At 31.5% G+C, this 16186-nt stretch overlaps 1 protein-coding gene across 21 annotated transcripts in view; it reads left to right on the plus strand.

Moving 5' to 3' along the window:
• The window catches only part of LOC145293059 (myotubularin-related protein 13-like), a 508291-nt gene extending 493395 nt beyond the window's left edge, over positions 1-14896 (plus strand). For 14 of the 21 annotated variants that reach the window (XM_080139396.1, XM_080139398.1, XM_080139404.1 and 11 more), the window contains 4 exons: positions 4194-4370; positions 8307-8440; positions 11770-11901; positions 13105-14896. In XM_080139396.1, the coding sequence (XP_079995522.1) occupies positions 4194-4370; positions 8307-8440; positions 11770-11901; positions 13105-13197 (536 nt within the window). In that variant the 3' untranslated portion in view covers positions 13198-14896. The remainder of the gene's footprint in view (positions 1-4193; positions 4371-8306; positions 8441-11769; positions 11902-13104) is intronic. The other 7 variants (XM_080139410.1, XM_080139391.1, XM_080139397.1 and 4 more) reach the window with 1 other exon arrangement.
• The last annotated feature ends 1290 nt before the right edge of the window (positions 14897-16186 follow it).

Here is a 16186-nt window from a genome sequence, read left to right on the forward strand (position 1 = left end):
TATTCATTTGGACACTCCCCTTTTATGGGGAGCTGGTTTTGCCCAACATCTTGGGTGGGGAGGGAACAAACAAAAACGCAGAAACTGGCTTGCAGCCAAAGTTAAGTGTGGGATTTCATTCCCTTATGGCATGATGTTTGACCTTGTTAAATTTACGCACCTATGTGAACTCATTCACTTAACTTTTTAATCGTTTAATTTCAATAATTTCAACCATTCTCACTTCCTTTGCCCTCTTAGCGTCGCGATAAGTTATCAAGTTATTGCTTTCTTTTCCGCCTTTGCCTCAAGGCTTCGGGTTTAAGCCTACCTCCTACCAAAACTTTTTTTTTGTTCCTTACACACACACACACACACACACACACACACACACACACACCCGGGCAATGCCGGGCACCCCTGCTAGTTAATAAATAATCATAAAATTTGTGGACATTTTTATTTTTTTCCCTTAGTAGATAATTGAACAATTGAAAAAAAATCTGAATATTACATTTAAAAGGTCATGTAAACATTTGTTGCCAAGCTACTCTAATATTTTCAACTGTCAAATTCCAAAAACCTATATTTGGCACATTAGGAAGATTTATTGTATGTCCATTTGGTTTCGTAGACTGATTGCAGATTCAAGGCATTTCCCTGAAATAATTGTGATAGAGAAGTGCTTGGAAAGCCACTTCATGATGCCCTCCGCTATGTTTCGTCATTAATAGATGGTTGAGGAAGACTCATGTGGTAAAACCAATCCCTCTACTCATTTGATTGTAATACAGATCTGTTGAAGACCAACATATTTTAATCGATTGCAATCCTTTGTTACTACATGTCCAGAGTTTATCACCAATTCTGTTATTGACGAGGGCACAAGTGTTCAGACCTGTTGCATCAACAACTTGTTTTTTGCCAGTTCCTCTGTCAAGGCCAACTGTTTTAAGGATCGATAGGAAGTCAGCAATTTTTAGAGCTCGTTGGAAAACATTTTATCTCTATATATTCTATCAGATATAAAAAAAACATTTTTTAAAGGGGTGGTATTATGACAATGCAGTCTTGTAGAAAAACACTGTTAGGTATGAAACATGTACAAAAAAACAAAAACAAAATTTAAACAAAAAAAAAAAACACAAGAATCCATTACTCCCAAAGGGAAATAACTATACCTAACTCTGACATTTTGCATTCCATTAGATCTGACTTACAAAATCAGAAGAGAAAAAAAGAAATGTGTATGCACATGTGCATAAATAATTTCATTTACATCTAAGTGAAACACATAATAATAAGATAGCGTGTGCGTTATTTATTTTGTGTGTCACGCTTACATCCGAGTGACTGTTGTTTAATTGTTATGGACTTCCATTTTTTGTAATAAATAATTTTACCAAGAATTCTTCATAGGTTTTAGCTTCAGTTTAGATTATAGCTGATGGCACTTAAGTTATTTATATATATATATATATATATATATATATTCGAAAGGGCGAATGAACTCTTTTTCTGGGTTAACGGCCAACTAGCACCGTGTATATTTGTGTGTGTGTATATGTGTATTGGGGTGGAGAGGGCTCCCGTAAGCCGTGGTGAAGGCAACCTTTCTAGGAGAAGCAAATCTCTGATTTAAAAAAACCATAAAGCGGGAGACCAGTACCCGCATTAAGCTGGTCTGCAGTTTGATTTGTTGCTGGCTATCTTGCTCTTGCTTGTTGCTGGATCTCAACATTTTGAACCGAGAGAGAGACTTAGCTGTCGTACAAAGCTAAGACTCTGTAACATCATCTTTGTATAGATACTCCCTCTGGCATTTGGGCTCATAGATTTTAAATGTCTGAGGGAGTGGCACTCGTCTGACAAGACGTTGCAATCATCATATATATATATATATATATATATATATATATATATTTTTTTTTTTTCATAAGTTTCCGTTTCGATTCAAGCTGATGCATCCAAGTCATATGGATATATTTTTTTAGTTTAGAAATCACAGCTTTATGATATATAAAAATCGATAGAACATTAACTCTATAATAATATATACGAAATCTGCAAGAATTAAAATATATTTAAGCATACTTTACAACGGGGCATCCCTGCTAGCTTAGATAAATACTTTCGCAGTTTTAACAAAAGAGCTACAATAATATCAGAGTATCTCCATTTACACTGAACATCTACAGAATGCCAACATCAATATATTACATATGAAAGAGTCCGCTGTGGAATTTCCACAGATCCCACTAGTTACGGACAAATATAACAATGATTTAATAACAAACATAAATCACAACCCACATTTCAAAATAATTATTCTACTGTATTTGTTGTACTATTTATGGCTTCTGGTCTAAATACATCTAAACACTGAGTGGTTGTACATATTTAAAAAGTTTTCTTTCTTAAGATGAGATATACTTTAAAAATTCAAAGAACATAATACCATGCTACTATCCTGGTTCAACATATTATGTTTCTAAATAAATACTTTATAATTGAAAATTATAGAAATTATACAATATTGTCATCATTCTTTTTACTTTGTCTCATACCTAACAGTGTTTTCTACAAGATTGCATTGTTATAGCCTTCAAACACTCCATTGCGCACTATGCTTCATTCTCCTCATTTTTTTAAACTTATGTAAGATTTCAATTGAAATGTGAGATAGTCCCCCAAAAAGGATAATGCATAAATGAACACACACATATATCCAAGCAATGGCTGAATCCTTAAAAACCTCACCTCTTGGTCTATAGTAGAAAATGGAGATAAATGGATAGTGATATTTAATGTTGCTAAAACAAAGCTTTCCTTTAAGAACCTTTCCAACCACTGATTTCCATAGCTAATAGCATCTTACCTGAGAGTTCATCGATTCAAACACCTTGGCCTAACATGAATCAGTACAAATACATAGAAAACGTTGTTGCAAGGAAAGTGGGTTTACTCTACTGAGCTGTAAAACTTTTCACACCTACCAATATCCGACGTCTCCATAAAAGCACCATTCGGCTATATATGGAATATTGCTATCACATCTGGGCTGGTCACAAACCGCTAATTTCACCCTCTCTATGTCTCTAATCTTAATAGATTCCACACTATCTAACAGACTCCAACCCTTGTTGCATCGCCGCAATGTGACTTTGTTTTACAAATATTCTTTAATGGAATGTAATCCATGAACTTATTGCACTGGTGTAACCCCCCCCATACACACACACATACACACAATGTAAATACTGTTCATCAACTAGTCAGTCAGCAAGATCCCACTCTTTCACTGTAGAGATCTCCAGATGTTTTCATTCTAATAGATTCTTTCTTTGGTTGCTAGCTTCTAGAATTCCCTTTCTGTTTTCTTGACTGTACCAAGATGCAGAATTGTAATTCTAATGTGAACAAGCGTCTTGCTGTACAACTCCCTATTTAGGATGCCTCTAATTCACTGTAGCCCCTTACATCTCAACGGTAGTGTGCCTTGTTTTGGGGTGAATGAAACTTAATAAAAACAAAAACATAACAAAGGGTACTTGTACAGTTTAATCAAGACATTAAAAAATGAAAATATCGAAGAAAGGTTATATTGTACATATCTGTTTTGGACTGAAGATCTCCGGGAAAAAAATTTCACTTAATTTGATCGAGTAGTTTTTTTTTTTTTTTTTTTTTTTTTTTACAGTGGAAAAACACGTTTTTATGACAGCACGTTGAAGGTAGACATCTTAGAATTTTTTAAATTTTTGTTTGGATTTTTAGAATATGCCATGAAGAGATAACTCAATTTAAAGCGCCGACACTCCCTCCTCATCTTAAATACTAGCTTTTCTTCCTAAAAATCGAGCCTTTTACTCGATATCATAACAAATTGTTTTTTTTTTTCGGAGAACTTCATTCCATAATGGATACGTACAATATGAACTTTTTTTTTTATATTTTCATTTTATAATGTCTTGATTAAACTGTACAAGTACCAAACAAAGAAAATTCTATTTACAAAAAATGATAAAAAAAAAACTATTTATGAAAAATAAAATTTAATAAAAATTTCCTTCCACAATTTTTTGTTGCTTTTATCGATTGATGCATTGTTTAAGTAATTTTTGTTTTGTTGATATGTTGTTTGTTAACTGAATGTTTTTGATTTCCCCCGCCCCCTCCTTTATTTGAGACTACCTGTACTAATAATGTATCAGATGGTAACGCTCTCTTTCCAGGTATGCACTGTATCAACTGCGGCTACAACTGTCATGAAAAATGCATGCCCCATGTACCCAAAAACTGTACACGATTGAAACCCGTCTCTGATACAAGTGCCAGCAGTTCCAGCATCTCAAAAACAGGAGGATCAGAAGCCAGTTCCGTTTCAGGAGGTAAGGAAGAAAGCAAAGGGACGTGTGTATGTATACACATATATATATATATATATATATATATATATATATATGTGTGTGTGTGTGAGTGGAAATGTTTTTTCAATTATATTTCACCTTTTTATTTATACTAATCCTTTAATTCATGAAGCTCAATGTAATCACAGAGCATATAACAAATAACAAAAGTCTATATTCCAAATTTCAAGATGTTGACCATCTTACAATTTATTCCTTTATGTATGTTGAATTATGCATGTCAAAAACTTAAATAAATTGTAAGATGGTCAATATCTTGAAATTTGGAATGTAGACTTTTGCCATTTATATATATATATATATAAATGTTGTACTGTTAGTTTCATTTGGCCAAATGATAAAAAATAGTAAATAATTATGATTGTTTCCTTTGCTCATAGAAATTACCAGTAGATATGCTCTGAAGCCAGAAACATAATTTCATTGGGCTTGTTAGTTGAAACAATTTGAATGATATAATAAAAGATATATATCTTAAAAATATAATTTTTATATAAACTCAGAAATATGTTTGTGTGTAACATCAGACTTTCTCTATTTATTCCAGTATTGGTTCTAGTTTTTAAGTTCTTGATTGCATAATCTCTGCTTCGCTGTAAACATTTCATTTGGCAGGCAGACTTTTAGAGGATAGCCATTATCTTTTGGAAACAAATATTGTATATGGCAAGTCTAGTCTGCTTTCGTATCCGTTATTAGTGTCATGTAACCTATTACTACCTGGTTCATGATTGTCAGCGAATAAACTGAAGTCCTCAGTACATAGGTCTTAGCTTGTCTGATGAGGTGGGTTTGTTAATAACACAAGCTGCTAAGGGGCAAGTGAGCTCTATATCAGACAAATGCAATCAATACTTATGCAGAATAGAAAGTGAACCATGGGTTTTGATCATCTCATAACTCTGGCTTTCACAAAATTTTCTTTAATCCTTACATTCCATGAACGATGCTGCTGACAAAGGAGGTAGAATTACTGATTTCTGGGTCAGCTATTGTTTTATGTGGGCAATAATATTCATAACATTCATCTGTCAAACTATCCACCTTGAATATTTTTTGGCCTTGATAAGTGATGACATTTTAGTAAAAAAAAGATAAAATGGATCATGTAGATTTCAAGCTCGAAATGAACACCAACCATAGACATTTTTTTCAGTAACACTGGATTTAAAAATTTTTCTTTCCGATTTTGTTGACTGATAAACAGAACAATACCTTTATAACTATCAGATCAAAGTTTTATTGCAGAAATAAGTTTTGCTATAAAAAAAATATGGTCTTTATTCATAAAAAGTGTTCGATTAAAAATGTGTCTATAACATAATGTGCTTGTAAATAAAACTATAACTTTGCCGTTAAACTTGTGAGCAGATGGAAACGAATAATATGCAAAACTTTTTATTAAATTAAAACTTATGCATTGTTAGATTTTTATTTTGTAGTTTAAAGAGATCCTTCTAGACTGAGGCAATTATTTTATTTTATGTTCTTTATAACTTCCAATAGAATTATGCATATAATTATAAAATATGTTCTGATTAGTATACTCAATATCCTATATACGGCACAATCACGTTGACGCACCGATTTTTGCCAGATCACTGACTAAAGCAACGTTAAACCTGGCCTGTACCAGATGGGTGACCATTTGGAAGGTGAGGCGCTGTATGTACCGTGAGGTAAAGTACCAGATTGAGAAACTGGTGTGGTCTATCCTTCTTTCAAGAGTACATGGGCCTCTAAGCCATGGTAGGCACCCCATATAGTGATGGCGTCATGATGATAAAAAATACCCTTGCATATTTACAAAATAGTTATTTCTATAGAAATACATCCGATACATTCTTTTTACCTGGCATCTTTTCAGTTACTAAATTTTTAATTCTATAGAGATTGTCACAGTGACTGTTCTCAGAAAGAACAATAAAACATCTTTAATCTTCTACAAGTTCCTTAGTCTTTTTGACTAGGAGCAAAGTGTAGTATCTCTTCTGATACTAAATTTTAGCAGCTTCGTCCTCGCTCAGTGATGCAGCTTATTTTATTTATTTATTTTTTTTTTATCGATCTAGAGCTCATTTTTGACTAGCTAAATTTTTGCCCATATTAAAAATCTACCTACTCATCGGGGGGGGGGGGGTTTAATAGCAACATAAATCGATGAAGAACATAGGGAATTTAGATATTTCAAATCTCAGATTTTTCACATGAGGCTGAAACTTATTTTTTTCTCATCAACAAAATTTATATTTATTTTATATGCCAGTTTCTGTTGAAATATATGAAAATGGGTTTTCATTGTTTTTATATAGCACAAAAGGAATTAAGTGATTTTTAAAATTTGCAATTAAAAATGCTGTTAATATGAAATTAAAAAAATCCTTTGGTACAAGTCCAGGGTTCAACATAATTAAAAAAAAAAAAAAACACCAAACATACAGAAAATTTTTTTGGACATACCTGTTATAGAATGAAAATGTCATATTCTAAAAATCATATAAGATGGTTAAATATATATTGTTTTTTTTACTATTGTTAGAGATTAATAGTATTATCTAGCTGTTACAAGGCTGATTTTGATCCTTTATTTCTGGTAAAGCTGTTAAGGGGGAAGTAACAAGTAATGAATTTTAATGTTGGATCGAGACAACTTTTTTTTTTTTTTTTTGCTTTGTCTAAAAATTTGATTTATTTTAGAAAAATATAACTAATTGATCAATTTATGTGAATTTTGAAATATGCTATCTTCGTTCCATGACGGGTATGTATATCAATGATTTTCTGTATTTTGTTGTTTTAATTAGACTTTTTGTCATTTGAATTGAACTTGCACCGGTCATGTTAATGGTTTCAGTCCTCAATATAAGAATTTGAGTGTATAGATGACGAAGTCACCAATCTTGTAGTGGGCGAAGTCACCCTCTATTGTTAAGTAGGGGAAGAAAGGAGATAGGTCGCATGGTCCCCTTAACCAAGAAATGAGTACACGAAATTCTGCCGAAATTATATTTACAACCAATGTATATTCACAGAATGAATATAATGTTAAACAGTTCAATACCGAAAAAGTATAAGAAAAAACTACTTGTGTTGTTGTCTCAAGAGCCTTTTGTGAGAATTCAAATGTGCTTTGCGTGGGTGCAAAACAGGAGAGCAGTTTCGACGCGATCTGCATGGTCCAAAGTCCTAGGAAAAAAGAGGAAGAATGATACGAACTGGATGTAGAAGTAGGCTGTATCACCCCCTTGTGGCAAAGAATGGCATTGCCAGAGTTTAGGGGCGATAATTAAGTTTATCTTAATTTTACCAGTTTGTGTTTGTTTGCTTGCGTGTGCTACTCAGTTCCCATAAGTGTTATCATTTTAGACTAGAATGTTTTTTCCTCACCACTCGATCTACTTTAAGTTAAAGCATAATCCTATCGCTGGTTTTCTTTATTATCAATCTTTCGAACCAGGAGACTTTGTTGGTACAGTCACATGGAAAGAATGAATAAGATTTCTTGGGATAGTCAATATAAAACAGGTCAGGTAACAGGATCAGTTTGCAGGAAAATATGGGAGGAGGTGATAATGGATTTAAGAAATAAAGACCTGATCAGAGATAGGTTAGCTTGGAAGTCAATTTCTAAAAGCCATTTAACACATGTCAGCATGTAAAACAGACATTAAACTGAATATTCTGATGATAATTGTACCTCAAAGAATTCTGTAATCAAATGTTAGACAATACAGCAAGTAATGACTGGAAATAAAATCATTTTTAAATAAGTAAATCGCAAGTCATGAAAAAGAAAGTATAGTTTTCAAATGTTTTATCTCTGAATTTTATAGCAAAAACAACCTTAACATATTTTTTCTATTGTATTGTATTTTTTTTATTTTATTTTTTTTTCAGGCACTGGCAGCAGTCAGATTTATGACCATTTCTCTGGAGAACATCGCACACACGAAGGCTATCTTTATAAACGAGGTGCCCTTCTGAAAGGCTGGAAACAACGCTGGTTTGTACTGGATTCTATGAAACATCAGGTAAGTTATCTCCCATTTTTTAATTTCCTTTCAGATATGAATTCAATGTAATTAAATCTGAAAAATTAATATTTAACATGAACAAGGTTTTTTTTTATTTTAATTTTTTGCTGTTAGAAATTATTTTGGTGTAACATATGAATAAGTATTAATTTCTTTATGAATGGTTGTGAAATGATACATAGTATTTGTTAGCCTGATCTAGTCTTAAGGAAGGTGTTATTTGTATCTTTTGTGTGACCAGAAATTTTAAAGGTGAAAACAAGAAAAAAAAAGAGATAAAATAAAATCCTTAGTATTTGGTACAAGAAGTTACTGATGGCCAGTTTAAAAAATCACTGCACAATGACAGTACTTAATTATATATAACTTAAAACATATCTTAGAAGAAAGAAATGCCAACAAATACAATTCACTTGTATTATTTGAACTACTGTGATCATTTTCAGTGTTATTTTCACAAACGTTTCAATTGATGTAATGTCTGACCTTCTTTGTTGAATTTAGAAATCTGTACAGAGTTTTGAACGGAGCCCTTTAAGTATTTAACACCTTATTTAAGGAGAGTAAAACGTGGATCTTGGATTTACTTCTAACTCTCACTTGCCTTATTTTGTCCTTTAGTTCTCACATTCCATGGGCGATGTTTCTGACAAAGAGGAAAGAATTGCTGTTTTCTGGGTCAGAATCTAACACATTGTTGGCAAGTTTTGGATCTTAAAGTGGCTTTTTTTTTTTTTTTTTTTTAAAACTCCTTATATCAAGTGTCTTCATGCCTTGTCTGGAGCAATTTCCATGAAAATCAATCCATTGGACTAGCATGCTCTCGTTCCATCAGCCATTACCGGGTAGAAGTCTTGAGTAATTTGCAATTGTATTCTAAGTATAGCCTACACTGAGGATTAAACTTTCAACCTCCGGAAGAGTGTCAATTAGGACTTTAGTACTTTATCTGCTATGCTAAGCCTGATATGAATTTAGGTAGTGTTAAACCTTTTTTGATGAACAATCTTACTAATTATCACTATAGATCACTGCTTATTAAAGTATATTATTATATCTTTTCTTTTTATTAATGGTGACTTTATTATTGATAATTAGTTGTTCTCATATTGTATTAAATTCTATATTAGGTCTGCTTAAAAATTCAGAAACATAAATTCAATTCAGTCTTGCAGAAAATATACAATGTAAACCTAATGAGCTTGTATAGAACTGTCACAAACCACTGTTTGAAATCTGGTAACCACTTTCTGTCAAACTAGAGAACAGATGTATATCCTTGTCAAAGAATATGATGGTATTAGATTTATGTAGTTTTTATAGGGAAGTGTTATTGCTCTCTAATAGTACCAGGTGTAATTTTTGTGGCCTAGTGATAAGAACTGGTGTGCCAATGTGATTATGCCACATTTACTAACCTTTATTAATGGGTAATTAAAATATATATCAGTACTTGTACAACTTACTAAAAGTTTGGAGATATTTTGGTGGTTGTCCAAAATTCCCCCCATTAACAAAAAAAAAAAATCTGTATTATGTACACTGGTGGGATCTGTGGAAATTCCACAGCAGACTCTTTCATATGTAATATATGATGTTGGAATTCAGCAGATGTTCAGCATAAATGGAAACACCCTGATATTGTAGCTCTTTTGTTAAAACTACAAAAGTATTTATCTAAGCTAGCAGGGAGACCCGGGGGTAGCCCAGTCATAAAATATGCTTGAATATGATCTGTTAATTTATGCAAATTTCATATATATTATTATGGAGTCAATTTTCTATCGAGTCTTATATTATAAAGTTGTGATTTCAAAAAAAAAAAAAAAAAATATTAAGCATCAGCTTAAATCAAAACTTATGAAGAAAATATATATATATATCTATATAATTATAAAACTCAAATGACCTTGTAATGGGTGTTGTAACATAACATCCAGTTTACAACTTCCGGTTGCGCATGCATACAGAAACAAATAATTAATGTGACAATAAAACGTATTGTTTTACTGTGTATGTTTTCAGCGTCCTAATTGTTTTTTTTTTTAATTTAAATTATCCAAATAAACAATTGTTAATACTTTGTGCATTTTTTTAAATTTTTTTTTTTTACATCGTTCATTTCCGTATTACGTTTAAGTTATTTTAACGCAATTTTCTTACAAATAAATCTACTTTAACCCATTGACAACCCATAAAAGCATTACAACAGCGATTTACCCACCACCTCCATTTTTTTAAAAAACTTTATTCTCCATTTTTCATTACACCTTTCTTAAAAAAACATTCATACATTTTCTTCTACATTACCAACATAAATAAATAACACTGAAAAATTTTTTTTTAATTTGCGTTACAAATAATCAACGCGACAAAACATATTGTTTTACTGTGTACGTTTTCAGTGTCCGAATTGGTTTTTTTTTTTCGCATTTAAATTAAGATATATCAAAATTTGAATTTAACTCTAAGTATTATGGTTCAGTGCACATTTACCTATAAGTATGGCAACCAGTTATAATTCAATGGTTGTAAGTTTTTTTTTTTTTTTTTTTTTTCAAAAATAAACAATTATAAACAGAATGACTCATAGAAATCTATCTATATTCTTTTTTCATTCTAATATACTTTCATAGAAATGTTTCTGTTATGTCACAAAAAACTATTTTCTTTATGTCACAAGTGTCACGCTCATACATTAATTCCATTGCTAATATAACATATTGACCAAACGGGTCACTGGTAGTTTCGTATATATAATATATATAACTTGAGTTCCTTCAGCTATAACCAAAACTTATGAAGAATTCTTGGTAAGATTATTTGTTACAAGAAATGGAAGGTCATAACAATTAAACAACAGTCACTCAGAAGAAAAAAAGATGTAAGCGTGGCATGCAGAATAACACACACGCTATTGTATTAATATATAATCATGACAAAATGCAAATATAAAACTACTCGATCAATTTACATGACTTTTGGAATATAACCTTTTCACTTCATCACGGATGCTTACATCATAAAGATTTTCCTGTATTTTTGTATTTTAATATGGGAGAGGGGGCATTCTGGACAAACACCAAAATATCTAAAAGCTGTTAGTACACTGCAGTGTGAATACAAAACTAAATGAAATAAAGCAGACCGCGAACAGAAATAAAATGAGAACATTTTATTGTTGTAATTTTAACTTTTAAGATTCATACTTTAATTTCCTTGTTGATAAGTTATTTTAATTCTGAAAAAAAAAAAAAAGAAAAGATTTTAAATATTTTATTATTAAAAAAAAAAAAATCAAATGTTTTTCCTGTTACTTTTTGCAGTTGCGTTATTATGATGCAATGGAAGACTCAAACTGTAAAGGCTTCATTGATTTGGCTGAGGTGGTTTCAGTGCAACCAATAAAAAATGTTCAAGGAGCACCAAAGAAATCAGATGAAAATGCATTTTTTGAGGTAAGAACAAACAAATGAAAGCGTTTTTATTCACATTAGAAATGCAAACGTTTCACCTTTTTGATAACGTTTAACAACTGACATGTTGTTTACTGGAGACAATGAATCATTTTTATTCTTTGCAGTTGGATCTTTTTACATCCCAGTAAATTGCATTTGATTACAAGGAGAAAAAAAAAGATCACTCATCCATTTAACTTTTATAACTAATTTTATGCAATAAATGAAATTAAGAATTTTTCAATTTTCCTAAAATAAATGGGTGCTTGTGCATTATAAGTGATGTCTAAAAGCTGCATTTTAACTAAAAACTCGCAATTACCTGTCATATCGAAATTAGTGAAAATTCCAAATGAAAAATGATTGAGCAGAAAAATAATTACAAATAAAAATAAGATTTATGAAATAATGACGTTTAGTTTATTCCGTATGACTAACTTGTCTCCCCTGTTTTATTAACGTTTCAAATAGGATGGTGGATCGGTATAACATTTTTTTATAAAAATATATATAGTTCTAGCAAATCTTCTACTGTGAAGACACACCTTTAATATAAGTAGAATATATATATGTATACAAATTGTTAAATCTTTTGTTATTTGGATTATTCGAACTATTGTTCTTGTTTTAAGTGTTATTTGCATAATGTTTCAGTTAATATAACCTCTGATCTTGTTCTGATATATTGTGTTGGATTCCAGAATCTTTGTTAGAACCCAGGAATTTGCATGGAATTTCGAATGAAACCTGTTATTTAATCTTGTTCCATCAACCATAAGTAAGAAGTCCTAAGTAATTTGTGACTATGCTTTTGTGTCGCTTGTACTGTGAATTGAACCCTCAACCTTCAGAAGAGTATAACTTGCAATTGAATTTCACCAAGTACACTATGCCATGGGACTGTTAGAAATTCTGTGCGTATCCTGAATTCGACAGAAATATTCTTAAATTCGACAAGAAACATTTGAAGAATGTCGGAGGTTACATCAATGAAAACATTGTGAAATATTCAAGATGATACAATATTATATCGTAGTAAAGTATTGTAAAAGATTAAATTATTTTTATTGCATTAACTTTGTACAGTTTGAACCATTTTTTACCCATTTTCTAAAGAAACGAATTCCATCCAGTAAATGTTGTATTATAATTATTCTTTAAATAATTAACAAAAATCTCATATTCTATAAATTTTTATTTCAGCTTCGGACACTGCGGAGAGTATACAACTTTCTGGATCCTGATGCCAAATCTGCACAAGAATGGATTGACAAGATCCAGAGTTGTATCCAATAGGCATCCGGAAAAAAGGAGATGTCGATGACCTTGCGACTTCTTTTGCTTGTGTTGCCATCTTATCAGCCTCCACACTTGTTTGTGGCAGTTGAATGTGAGGTGATGAGTACGCGTTGTTCATCCATTGCAGCCAGGATCGATTTGAAACGAGTCAGAAAGGGGAGTTTTAGCAATGTGGCTTGTCCTACTTTGCTCTCCCCTCTTCTCTTTTCAAAGAAAAGTGAACATGACTTTTAAATCAAGTTAGAAATTGTTGGCAATGACTTCTGTCTCTTGTCTGACTCTTTCTCTCCTTCCCGTTGAAACCTTTATTCTTTGGTCTTCTGTTAGACTGACCAGTTCATCGATTAAACACCAGAAGATGGATATCTATTGTGAAGCAAGATAACCACAGACTGAGAGTGACCGCAGCAGATTACGCTATCCATTGTGACATGTATAAATAAGACTGTCTTATTCCCTTCCTTCCGGACATCACCACTTGAATGGTATTAAGAAGAAAACCCTTTTCTCTCATTCATAGAATTCTACCCAATTCCATTGCCTCACCTTTTTGTTCATTTACAAAGTGTTTTTTTTTTTTTTTTTTCCTTTTAAAAACCTAATTTAAAATTAAAACAAAACCAATTGATATTGACCTCCTCCTCCCAACTATTTTTCATTTACAGTCAATTCAGTGGTAGATGCCACTAAAATTATCTTTAGGTATTTACTCTTAAAAAGAAAAAGATTTAAAAAAAAAAAAATTCCTCATAACAATAAACTGGAGAGAGAGGAAAGGGAGAAGTTTGAAAAAGAAACTCTAGTCTTCATTCATACGCAATGGAATTAAAACTTTCCTGCTTCGAGTGCAACTCAGCTCGACTGGCTACAAAAGTGATCTCAGTTTTAAATAGCTGCTTAGCACCAAGCTAAGATATCCATTGGTCAGTAGTGAAAGACTTCAGTCTCAGCTGCTGTTGCTTGGCTCAATTCGTTTGTCAGCACAGTTTGCAAGTGTGCAATTATTTTTTTTGCCTTTCAAATATATTGAAAAATAACAATGAAACGAACAAACTCCATATATTTATCTATACAACTGCATACAAGGACAGCTTTTGTAAGTGTATGATATATAGTATCTATATGTTGTATATACAGCAGCTGTGTGTATGCATAAAAGATATTCAGAGCCAGGGAATGATAAAAGATAAACTTATAGCTACTACTTATAAAGAAGTATGGAGTATATGAATTTCACACCAGTCACTGTGAATACTGCAGATATAAGATCAGCTCAATAGGGGGGGATTTAGTCCTCTATAGCTAAACTTGATTAAATGAGTATATCCCATTTATTTGATTATATATATCAAAGGAAATGGAATTAACATGTACACAGACAATTAAATTGCCCCACTTTGATACCATCCTAGATTTGATATTTTCTACTTGCAAGTGACATAGATGATCTGTTTATTTTGGGCCTGATTTCATTAGGCTGAGTCTATCTTCTTGACCATTGTCACCACCACGTGTACATTTGTGGCTATGCAATATTATTGGAGGATATTTTTTCTCTTGAAACTTATGGTAACTAAAATGGCTTTTTCTGTTTACCTTTTTTCTGTTAATTATTTTGATGTTATTTTGCTCAATATGAAGAGGGGATTAAAAAAAAAGAAGACATATGTAAATATACCAGTTCATCTAAACATGATTAGCTTTTTGTTTTCAATTTTTTTAAATTCTTATTTTTTTTCTTTTCTTTTTGCTCCCCACTATCCCTGCCATGTTTCTGGAGATTATTGTTTGTTTATATATAAATATATAAGTATAAATATATATGTATATATAAACAATTCCTTCCTTTTTTTTTTTTTTTTTTTTTTTTGGTCCTCATTATTTTATATACTGCCATTCATTGATGCCAATATCGAATCAGTGGACACTTTCTGAAATTTCCATATTGGCCATTGCCTCCCCCATATTTGTGTAATCACTCCAAATGTCTGTTCATAATGTGAAATTTGAGTTGAGTTTGTAGCTAAATATCATCAACACACGATGCTGTTAACAACAAATATTTTACAATCATTGAAAACAGAAAATCTTGACAAAAAATGTTTTCTAAGTAAAAATTAAAATGTTTTTTTTTTTTAGTTTTACATATGAATGTTGAACTTTTGTTTATTATTAGAGATGAAGTGAGGAGACATAAAAAAAAATAAATAAATAAACAGTATGGTGACAATTATTTGCGGAAATAAAGCAAGTGTTTCTCTTCATTTTGCATTGGTTATTTTAGGGTCCAAAGTAAAATGTCGCACCTAAGTCACAATAAGAGGATTTTGATTGGTCAAGTGAAGTTGCTTATAAAAAAATTTATTGAAAAAAAAAAAATTATGCATTTTATTTATTGCTGTAATTAATTGCTTTTTTGGCGTGCAACAACTTAAAAATATTTAGTCGTTAGGTACACAACTATAAAACAAAACAACAATGAAACACTTCCGATGAAAAGAAGAAAACCAGTCATTTGGAAAATTCTGACTGATGTTTCGACTGAAATGAGTTCTTTTTGTGGAGATACTTTTACGTGGTGCATTTTTGCCTGACAACAGAGTTCTTGTCATATTTAATCATTAGAATGACTAGTTTATGTATGCAGAAAAAAATATTCTTTTCAAGAGAAAAATAGTGAACTCAAATTTAAATCAAATATTTTAGTTAAGCTGAACCTTTTTATTTTTACGGTGTTATGTCAGTTTCTGGTGAAATATTTGAAAACCGTTTTGTATAGGCTGTAGTCAGTCCGAAATGAAAGTGATTCTTAAAAAGTATCTTTTAGTATAAAACTTACTATTGCTGTCAATTTAAAAATCAACATTTTGGACTGGGATGGGTTTTATTCCTTTCCTTATTCTGAAGCTGTTCTCTAAGTTGAAGGAAGCAAAACATGAAATCTAAGAACTATAGAAATTGGTTGATAAACAATTGCAGAAACTTT

The sequence above is a fragment of the Euprymna scolopes genome, chromosome 14 (assembly GCF_053919585.1).
Source record: "Euprymna scolopes isolate OS-2025 chromosome 14, ASM5391958v1, whole genome shotgun sequence".
Lineage (NCBI taxonomy): Eukaryota > Metazoa > Mollusca > Cephalopoda > Sepiida > Sepiolidae > Euprymna > Euprymna scolopes.